Below are 11,174 nucleotides of genomic sequence, written 5' to 3' on the forward strand. Positions count from 1 at the left end.
TTTGAGTGAGGTTTTCTCCTTCCTTCATTGTCAAGGACATGAACACTCCACCTACACTAATGTCAAGAACAAGTTTAGATTCGCCACTCAATCCATCATAAAACATTTGAAGTATGAAGTGTTCGGCGAAGCCATGGTTCGGTAAAGAATTGTGAGTTTAGAAAATCTCCCCCAAACTTCAGATATGCACTCTCCAATAATTTGAGTGAGAGCTACTACATCCTCTCAGACTGGCCATCTTGGAGTAAGGGAGAAACTTCTACATAGATCTACCAATGCAACCCTTCCAACTGGTTATGCAATTATGTCGAAGCATGTCAAACCATACCCCTTAAAGTTTTTTCCACCTTCGGGCTTATAGTCATGTCTGAATACAAAGATTTAATGTCAATAATTCTAGACCTTTTAAGTTTTTCTTGTAGTTTCAGACTCTCTCATGTCAGGAATCTATCAATATAGCCCGGCAGATATTGTTTCCTTGAGCGTATAGAACTCCAATGTGAAGCAGTAAACATCTATAGTAATAATAATACCTACAAATTAGTTAAAAAAACCAAACTCGATGCTTAGCTCCTCAGCAACGGCGCCAGAAAATACTTGATATCCTGCAAGACACACATGGCTAGTTGCCCAACACTCTCGTTTAAGTATCCAATATAGCATCGTTCCCACAACGAGCAGGATGCAAGTGTTAACGTGAATGTTTCTATCACACACGAGTTGTCATAAGTCTCGTGTGAATTGACTATTTTGTTATCTGCAAGGATTACAATGGTGACCGAAGACAAATGATTACAATGTAAAATAAATAGGCTAAAACTAAGACTACACGCAAAGGACATAAAAGTAAAGAATGGGGAATAAACTATGGTTTTCCTGCAATACAGAAGTTAGGCGCAGAGAAATTTAGGTCATGGTGAGTATATAACCCTTGAATAGCCAAACTCCTCTTGTCAGGATTGTTTGATTCTATTGTCCTTCCTTCCGTTACCATTTGCAATGGTCAACTCGGTAATTAAGGCCATTAGACCGGACCAATGCTTTAAATATTGTGGCTTCCCGTTATTCTCATATTATCTTGGCTCCTCATTGATACCAACACACGTCACCTGAAGGTCGCAATTCACTAAACAATATGTGGTTACTTGTGTAGGTCTTGTGATCATGTTGTTTGGAAAAGGGTGGGCCTCTCTACTCCAACATCAATCGATTACCCTTGGGACTAGACTACACCGCTAGCCTCCAATCCTGACATATGGAGCCTCATTGTCATACTAATGCTATGGAAGATATGGGAGGCAAGAAACACCAAGGTTTTTCTAGGAAAGACATTCATTCGGTCATCTCCATACAATGTACGATGTACTGATGATCTAGACCTCTGGACACAGACTTAAAAAAGACTCTCATGAAGGAGTCCACTTCCTTGTGTTGGCATTCCCCTCCTCACGCTTGCGCATTTCTATAATTCTCATGAGCTTGGGTAATTGCTCTTAAACCCACTGCCCCTTTTGAGCAATATATTTAGGTGGAGGGACGCCACCCGGTGATTCCTCAATTTTTTTACTGATACAGTCACTAATGCTCTAACCATCAGCTTTCAGTGAGAAAATAACAACATTTCACGTTTTTGAGACTTGAGGGTCAGGGATAACTAACATAGAGTTGATGACCAAACATAGACTTTCACAACGCTGAGGGACCAAAAAGAACTTTTCTATATTTGTTTAATTTATTTAATATTGTAATAGTAGAATCAGGTATATCACTACCAACTCTCGATTATATAACAATGGAGTTTATGTAGAGTCTCTGAACCCTACTGCTTGTACTATACATATATACACATCACTTCATTGCGCCAAAACGGACTGCACACTGCCTAACGTTTTTGGAAGTTTAAGAACTTGATGGAGTAGCCGAAGACGAAGAAGATGGCAATGATGTAAGCAAAGTGGGCTAGGACAACATAGCCAAGGAAATCATGCCGCACGCCCAAATTATCCTCCAAGAATTGCTTCACCACCATAGGGCTCCCACCGGGGACTAGCAGAGAACCGCCATGGTCACCAAACTGCGATGCAACAACACCATAGATGGTCCAAGACACTGGGTTGGCCCAGTAGTACCACCTCCACCAAATCGGTATCGCCTGCAACAATAAAAACAACAACCATCCATACATCCATCACAACAATCCTTAATCAACGAATTTGGTTAATTGACACGTAACACGGTTAATCTTAGCTTGCTTACTGTTCTGACAACGAGGAACCCAGCAAACAGGTTCCAGAGAGGGAGTACAAAGGATACGAGTATGCTTGCAAGCATTGCAGACGGAGTCAATGATACCAACATCATGCCGAACAATGTGAAGTAGTTGAAGCTTGCAATAATGAAGAACATGAAATAGAAGAACTTGTCAACTTTCCAGTCATATCCAATCATCACATAGATGAGGATTGTGTATAACATCCCTTGGAGGATGTTGTAGATGATCTCCATGCATGCCTGCACAAATAAAAATTGCACAATTTTGAGAATGGATGGATTTAAAACTTGTTCATATCTCAAATGTTCAGCGGACAATTTCAAAGAGGAGCTATATAAGGCCAAAATGATTCACAAACAAAATCAAACCTTTCACCACTTTTACTTTATTAAACTCATTCAATTTATAATATTATAAGCAGGTCGTTGTTAATTCTTTAAAAAAATCTAGTTTTTCACCCTCCCTGATTTGAGGTTTCTAATTGTTTCTTAATTTTTAGCTAAGTGATAATCATAGCAACTTCAGAACTTGGGCTCCTTGTATTTGGAATAGTATGGGCTCATACCTTCACCCTGAACAAGCTCAGTGCATCCAAACTACCCCCTTCGTCCCAAAATAAGTGTCGCTCATTTAGTACAAAGTTGTACTAAAGCAACGACACTTATTTTGGGACGGAGGGAGTGTTAAATTTCAATCAAAATGAGTATCAAATTGATCAAGAAATTACCTGAGCTAATGCATAGGATAATGGAGAGTACATCCCTGCCGCCTTTTCACGGTAGAAAACTGTTCTCTCAATTGACACAACAGGCTGAACGGTGAAGCAATTGGTAGCCCCAAGGAAGAAGACAGCAGCATAAGTGGCCCCAAGTAGATTGTACAAGTCTTGTTGCGATTCTCTAGCCAAAAATTAACCAGATGAGAAAATATCAGTGCCTCCATAGAGTTAAATTAATGTATCATCCTCTCAAGCCTCGATTATAGCAAGAAAATAGGATCATACATTTTTGTTCCTTTTTGCCAAAACACAGTGCCAAATACAAGACCATCGAGCAACGTCATAAGATAGCGCATGGCATTGTAGGGTGGATTCTTCCAATAAGATTTGTATTGCTTCCAGAAGTTTGCAACACATTGGTTGTAGAAATTTTGAGAATACTTTGTAGGAAATGAGAGATCCTGATAGCCTGGAGGGGGAACGCCCAATTCCTTAATAAGGTCTTGGTTTTTCCTGGCCATATTTAACAAATGTGAATTCTTGTGGATAGTATAAATGAAAACAACTGCCTTTTTGGCACTTCATTTCAAGAGCATATGTATTTGTTTTAGTGGAAATGACAACTAGTTAATAATGGTGAAAGGTTATGTTCAATGACTGGGTCTACTTACCTATGAAGAATGGAATTAGCATAAATTTCCGCAAAATTTATGTTCAAGTGAGCCTCAGCTAAAGTGGAGCTAACTTCCAGCATCCATGTTGCAGGATTATATCCTTTTGTGATCTTAGCCACACCTGGAATTTCCTGCAATGCAATGGCAGCCTCATGGGCTAGTCTTACTTTTGCTACATCTTCAAGGAGTTCAAGGTATGTTTGGTCTTTAATGACTTTTCTAAGCCCATTGATCATATTTGTAAGTAGTCTATCCGTCAAACTGAAAACTAGTAAAATCCTGGCTACCTCCAGACTTGATTGAATCAGTAAAATCTTGGCTACCCTGAACTAAAACATGTAAGCAAAGGAAACTTACCTCGAAATATTCAACTAGTTTCTCACAGTGACGACCAAGTTCACCAGCATAAATAACCCGCCCTCCTCTTTTCAAAAGCAGAAGCTAGAAAAGGAACTGGCTGTGAGTTACTTGCATTTCAAGAACTAACACAGTTATAACAAAATTATACAATATATACATATATATCGCTAACCAACACTCATGTTGAAGAACATTTATTCTACACCGCCTGAATTTTACATCACCTAAATTTCATCTTATGTCAAAAGTCATGAAGAACATAAGAAAGTGTATACCAGACACTAACATAGAAAACCGTAAACTATATATAACCGATTATTTTCTTGGAGGGAGAGGAGCGAACCTCATCAAAAGACTCAAATATATCAATGCTTGGTTGATGGATCGTGCAAACCACGGTACGCCCAGTGTTGACTGTATTTCTCACTGTCCTCATGACAATTGCTGCGGCTCTAGCATCAAGACCAGAAGTTGGCTCATCCATAAATATAATTGAAGGATTTGCTACTAGCTCCACAGCAATTGTCAGTCTCTTTCTTTGTTCAGTCGATAACCCGTCAACTCCAGGGAGACCAACCATAGCATTACGCAGCACATCAAGTTCTACAAGGGTCATGACTTCCTCCACAAACATCTATGTGAGTGAAGATTAATTTCTTTAGTCACACAAAATAAATAATTTGAAGTTTCAAATATATAGAACATCACATGTTTACTTGAGTATGAAAAATGGCTTGAAATATGTACCTTTCTCGTAGCGTCATCAATATCTGAGGAAAGACGCAGCCAGGCAGAGTACAGAATGGATTCATATACTGTAACATTTGGTGAATGGATATCAATCTGTTCACAATAGCCACTAATGCGGGCAAAAGTTTCTTGCTTTTTAGGGTAACCGGAGAGGGTGATACTTCCTTCAATAGCTCCACTGGTTTTCCTTCCTGCCAGGACATCCATTAGAGTGGTCTTCCCAGCTCCACTCACACCAACTAGTGCAGTCAGAACTCCTGGCCTAAATGCACCACTGATATCAGAGAGCAACTGGAGACGACTTTCTGTGAATCCTTGTTCCTTCATTTCCTGAAACACAAGATGACACATTTTAGTGTTAGAACTGAGTTTTTTTTGTCCACATCAGCAGATAAGTTTACCATACAAGTAACAAAGTTATGTCCTAATAAGATATGTGTGGGATGGCGATAGGTAGGCTTACCGCAGGCATATCCACCCAATAGTTTATATGGTTGAAGGAAAGTGAAAGAGGCTGGAAAGGCAAGGTAGTTCGTGACTGAGTTGGCCTATTTGTGGCTTCCTTGGCACCTGTAGAAACTGCAAGCGTAGATAGTGACTAATTAGTATTGTTATTAAGGCATCAATCGACTTGATAAATATTTCATAAGCTTGAGAACTGCAATAGTCTAAGATGGATAATTAAAGATCTCACCCATAGGTATTGAAGATGGCATAGTAGATGACACACTGGCTTCTGACATTTGCTCTTTGTTTGTGCCATTCTCATTCTCCTCATCTGAAACTAATGTGTTTGATCTACCGCTAGCTGGAAGAAAACAGAGCATATGTAGTGTGTATGTAACTTGCTCACTAAGGCATCAAACAATAATCTTAGCCAACAGAAAATAATGATACTCACGGCTCAAGTATGTTAGGGCCAGAAGGTATAAGATGTTGAACAAAATAGTGAATCCTATAACGGCTCCTATGGAAAGCCAAAAGCCCCAGTCTCCAGTAAACAAGTCTCTGGATTTAAGAATAGCCTTTCCTACCGTTGGTGCATCAATAGTAGGATCATTGTTTGGCTGTAGTACAAATGAAAGGCCACGTATTAGTTGAGATGTTGCCACCTTTACATCACACTAAGATATAATGATCTCCTCACTATCCCAGTTTAAAGAAATCAAAGAAAAATAATACAGTGTTCTGAGAAAAACTTACAGTGGCCCACCTACTGGCAAGGAATTCATTGACCGATATTGCATTCTGACTATACATCATAGGAGATGCCCAGTAAGCCCAGATCCACCATGGTCTGATGTCACCTGTCCACATCAAAATTAGGGACGGAGAAGGTTACTTTGATCCATGCAAATGAGACGTAGATAGCTGATTTATCGTGCCTAGATAGTGAAATATGAATGATTTAAATTTTTTTTTTAAATATGAATGGTTTTATCATGAAGGCATGCTTACCTCTAGGGATGATAAATCCTCCAAATATGAAAATAATAAGTTGAACAAACATCCCAAAAGTGTTGGCAACAACCATTGATTTCAAAATAGCACCAAGAAATCGGAACAAAGCCATTGCCATTTGGTGAGTAGCGAAGAAAGCTAAAAACTGGCGAAAGAACCTATAATGAGTAGATAGATGAATAATGGAGTTATCAATTCAAAACTTTAAAATGCAGAAAATGGAATGAGCACAAGTATTATTATTATTTATATACGGATGGATACCTTCCTGCAGAAGGTGCAAAGCCCATCACATAGTACGTGAGGACAACCCACACCCCAGCCTCCACAAATGAAACAGGAACTTTCAAGATGATGTTTGCCAGTCCAAAGGTCCATGGGGGGAAGAACAAGAAATCCCTTTGCTTGTAGAACGTAGGAAGGATCTTAATGGTTAGTTGTAGCTCAGCAAACCCATTAAACAAAATGGTGATTAAACTGAAAGTCAGAGCTCCAAAGAATTTAGCACCGTCCGAAATCTGTCCATGGGGCATCTCTGTTCTGAGGAATACAGTCATGGCCATGAGCCCAAGGATGATCAACTGGCTGACCTTGAAGATGTAGATGAAGGAGTTGCGCTTCATCAATAGTTGTTCTCTCGACATCACTGCCTTGAATGACTCCCAGCTGGATTGCCCATACTTCGACGTGGTCAACGCGGCAGGATGGGTTTTGGATTTTTCAAAAGGAATCTTCAGCTCCTCCAGCATTTGCTGACCCACATGGAATGACTTGTAATGTTCAGCAAACTCTAGGACTGGCACATAACGATACTGCTCCTGGTCAAGATACCAGTATTGTTGCTGGTCTTTCTTGGAAGTGACCTCTTGAAGGAAGTCAGCAACTCCTTTCCTCTCCGGGCACCGGAAACCAGCGGATTCAAAAAATTCCAAGATGTTCCCGCGTGGCCCATGGTACACCATGTATCCTTCTGATAGGAGAATTATGTCATCAAACAAGTTGTAGGTCTCTGGCGGTGGTTGTAGAAGGGAGATCATCACAGTGTCATTCATCACATGGACCAATTGGCTTACATATTTTACAATCTGAAATGTGCTAGAGCTATCCAAACCAGTGGAAATTTCATCCATGAACAAAGCCCTTGCAGGTCCTGTTAACATCTCCCCTGCCATCAACAGAAGTGAATATTAGCATAACATTAATTAAGTGAGAAATTCCTTTCTACAATGAGTTGAGCGGAGGAGCTTATTCTATGTAGGTGTGCGTGCATACCAGTTGTGACACGCTTCTTTTGCCCTCCAGAAATTCCTCTGGTCATCTCATCACCGACGATGTTATCGGCGCAAATGTCAAGCCCAAGCACCTAATGGGAGGTTTTTTTTTTAGACTCAGCGTGCAATATTTTGCTAGAGACCTCCATGTAGTTCATAGAATAGTCAAAGCTCACCTTCAGAGTAAGATCGGTTATAATATTAGTCTCATGTCCTTGCACTGCAGTAGCTTTCATGTAAGCATCGATCTCAGGATCTGGATTTATGCCTGCCTCGTGCTCCCTTGCAGTGAGCTCCGCAAGCATGTCATATCTGGCACCGATACCCAAGCATCGCCTGGAGAAATCTAATGTCTCTCTTACAGTCATCTCTGCATTGTGGAGATCATACTGACTGACATACGCACTGGTCCTCTGAGGGTAGAACTCGGAAAAAGTATGACCACAATATGTGATGCTGCCAGATACCTGGGTGTGTTGAAGTATCCAAAGGATGGTGATTATTTTTATCTTATATGGATGTGATCATAATGCATAAGCAAAAAATTAACAAGATGAGTTAAAACCTTGAGGCTTTTGTCAAGCTTCCCTGTAAGGGCTCGCATAAGTGTGCTCTTTCCTGAAGAAGGAGGTCCAAGAAGAAGGGTCATCCTGAAAACAATATGCATGTCGAAAACTTACTTTGCTTCAAAAGGTACAGTTGATCAGTCTGTGCATTTTCCTTTTCCTTGGTGAGTTTGTATTTGAGGAAAGCCACTGTGTATTTTTTTTTCCTTTTGAGATTACATTTAGTGGAAAGCAATAAAATGAACGACTTGTTTTTCTTGCAGGAAGGATGATTGCTACATACTGAAAACCGATTTTGGGGACTACCTGCAGTATCTAAAAACACGAAACTAGATGTAACGTAATAAATTGATATTGGCTCAGGATGTGCATGAGAGACATGTGAGGGAGATAATGAGCCTGCTACAGTTATTGTTCTTGCTGGCATAATAAAAGAAACAATTGCAGGAAGAAGAATGTGATGATTTGGTTGTTACCTGGATGGTTTGAGGATGCCATATGCGTGTTTGAGTACGGTAGTGGTCCTCTTGTTTGAGGAGCCAAATCGTCCAATAAGACCCTGTCGTCGTCGTCGTGGTGTAAACATTCCATCAAATTCAATTCATCCACGACGATGCATATACGCCTAGTGTGAATAATGACGATGCATATACGCCTAATATGCACGGTAATGGATAATTATGGGTAGATCATGCAAAATGTGAATAAGCAACCAGTGTTAGAAACAAGCAAGGAATTAGCTCATGATAGGGCAAGAAGCGCCTAATTGGCCTCTGTTTCCTTCCCGTGGTAAGAGTGACTTCACCACGACTTAGCTAGCATAGCACACGCCTTGGCCTCTTAAAGACATTTCGTCGAACACCTCCATGACGCTCGCCATTGGAGCCAGCGCGCGTGTCCCATCTCCGCCGCCGAAGTAAGGGCCGGCGGCGCAGGTCGAGGTCTCTGCTGCCCCTCTCCCCTGTCTCTTTCTCGTGGTGTCCTCTCTCTTCCCGGTACGTCGGCAGGTAGGCAAGGGCGGGTGCGGAGAGCAGCTGCGGTGGTTGTACGGGTGTAGAGGGAGCAGCGGCGGGTGTGGAGCATAGGCTCCCCTATGCTCATCTGAATTACTTCTCCGAGCTGTGGCTCAACCACTCTGTCCCTTATGTGTTTTTTTTGTTCTCTGAACCACAGCTCGGCAGCACACTATGTTAGTCATTTCATCAAGGCTCAAACAACAAATGATGCAGAGCAAACCAACCTATAATTGGACGGTTAGGTGGACAATGATATCTCAGCGCTTCAGGGTTCAAGTCCTGATGCTCGCATTTATTCTGGATTTATTTTAGGATTTTCGGTGATGCGTGTTCAATGGGAAGAGACGTTTCTGTCTACTACGAGGAACCTACGGTGTCTTCGTAAAATCTCAAGATGATATGATAGCTCAGTCTCTCGGAGATGCATATAGGGGCACAGTGTATGTGCGTGCTTTCATAGGGGGAAAGACTCCCGACCTAAATATATTTAAAAATGATAGGTAGCCTTCACTAATGGGTAGTACTCTCTCCGTAAAATCAAGAAATTTCAGAAAAAAATTGGCGCAAGATGCTCCTGTGCGTTAACTCCGTGATTTTTTTTAATGAAGTTTGAACATTCGAGGAGCCCGTGGCAAAATAAAATCAGGCATGAACAATGCGACTTTCAAAAGTTTCTTAGACGCCTGAAATATTTCTTTTTTGCCACGAGCTCCTCAAATGTCAAAACTTTCATCAATTTTTGCACGGTGATCATGCATTTGAGCATCTTGTTGCAAAAAAAATCCAGATTTTTAAAACTATTTTTTACCTATTTTATTGTTCAAATCTGGGCTCAGATCCAAATCGCCGCCTCCATTGCTGCCTCCACATCTATTATGGTGTTTGCAGAGTTTTCCTTCTTGTTGTTGCTTTCCTGATTCACATGGTCATGTGCTTGAATGATGCTATTAAATCTTGACCCTGTGAAAGATGCATTGTCGTATACTTTCCTCTGGACCGACAGAGATGAGCAAGGGGCATATGTGTATTTCTTCAAATATGTTATTCTCTGTTTGACATTAGTGATATTTTTGGCACTTTGGTTATCACTAGTGGTATTTGAAACTTTGGGATTTACCTAGTGGTATTTTGGCTATCCTTTATTGAAAATATTTTGTATATATGCCGCCATTTATGATTTTAATTTCATTTTCCTTCTTTTCTAGTGCGTATCATATATTAGAGAATAAGGAGTGAGACCGCTCAGCTACAGTGGCATGTTCATACATCCTGACAAGATGCACAAAACACATCATCCATCTACCTAAAACACCAATGGCACTATCTGGAAATCTCTCTGCCTATCTAGCTAACGATGAGCAAAAGGCTTCTCCGACCCCAGAAACCTAGCCACAATCCTTGCTCTCCCTTCCCAATCAGTGGCAGAGAGGACCACATCCGCGGCAGGTACCACATGATGAAACATCACCGCATTCTTATGCTTCTAGACTTCCAAGAGCGTGATAGTGAGGATGGTTCAGACGTCCTTCGAGGCAACCTCTGAACACAAGGAACCCTAGCCGACGAGTGTGTCATTGGCTCGAGGCACCTACTTGGCTTTACCACAAGCAGAGAGTTGATACGTTTCCAACGTATCTATAATTTTTGATTGTTCCATGCTATTATATATTCTGTTTTGGATGTTTAATGGGCTTTATTATACACTTTTATATTATTTTTGGGACTAACCTACTAACCCAAGGCCCAGTGCAAATTGTTGTTTTTTTGCCTATTTCAGTGTTTCGCAGAAAAGGAATATCAAACGGAGTCCAAACGGAATGAAACCTTCGGGAGAGTTATTTTTGGAACAAACGTGATCCAGAGGACTTGGAGTGGACATCAAGAAATCAACGAGGAGGCCACGAGGCAGGGAGGCGCGCCTACCCCCTGGGCGCGCCCCACCCTCGTGGGCCCCTCGTGGCTCCACCGACCTACTTCCTCCTCCTATATATATACCTACGTACCCCGAAACCAACCAGGAGCACCGCGAAACCCTATTTCCACCGCCGCAACCTTCTGTACCCGTGAGATCCCATCTTGGGGCCTT

At 41.2% G+C, this 11,174-nt stretch overlaps 1 protein-coding gene across 2 annotated transcripts; it reads right to left on the reverse strand.

The window, feature by feature from the left end:
- Positions 1–1,700: 1,700 nt before the first annotated feature.
- LOC123165123 (ABC transporter G family member 48) lies at positions 1,701–9,224 on the reverse strand. 2 transcript variants are annotated; one of them, XM_044582757.1, is made up of 18 exons: positions 8,549–9,224; positions 8,072–8,124; positions 7,683–7,973; positions 7,508–7,598; positions 6,500–7,400; positions 6,233–6,393; positions 5,978–6,081; positions 5,676–5,841; positions 5,469–5,582; positions 5,238–5,353; positions 4,772–5,104; positions 4,368–4,658; positions 4,022–4,105; positions 3,662–3,795; positions 3,276–3,503; positions 3,000–3,171; positions 2,257–2,511; positions 1,701–2,152 (listed from the first exon to the last, which is right to left on the reverse strand). In XM_044582757.1, the coding sequence occupies exons 1-18, from the start codon at positions 8,661–8,663 to the stop codon at positions 1,883–1,885; spliced, it is 3,879 nt and encodes a 1,292-aa protein (XP_044438692.1). In that variant the 5' UTR covers positions 8,664–9,224; the 3' UTR covers positions 1,701–1,882. The 2 variants fall into 2 exon arrangements, with proteins under 2 accessions (XP_044438692.1, XP_044438691.1); XM_044582756.1 differs by having other exon boundaries at positions 8,072–8,156.
- Between the last annotated feature and the right edge of the window lie 1,950 nt (positions 9,225–11,174).

Source organism: Triticum aestivum, chromosome 7D (genome assembly GCF_018294505.1).
Source record: "Triticum aestivum cultivar Chinese Spring chromosome 7D, IWGSC CS RefSeq v2.1, whole genome shotgun sequence".
Taxonomy (NCBI): Eukaryota; Viridiplantae; Streptophyta; class Magnoliopsida; order Poales; family Poaceae; genus Triticum; species Triticum aestivum.

What these genes read in the sequence shown, in the direction of transcription:
- LOC123165123 (XM_044582756.1), bottom strand. Translation starts at nt 8,658, where the DNA reads ATGTTTACACCACGACGACGACGACAGGGTCTTATTGGACGATTTGGC. An exon ending in AAAGAAGCGTGTCACAACTG is followed by an intron (nt 7,401 to 7,507) that starts GTATGCACGCAC and finishes TGTTGATGGCAG; the next exon opens with GGGAGATGTTAACAGGACCT. An exon ending in TTGCCAGTAGGTGGGCCACT is followed by an intron (nt 5,842 to 5,977) that starts GTAAGTTTTTCT and finishes TTTGTACTACAG; the next exon opens with CCAAACAATGATCCTACTAT.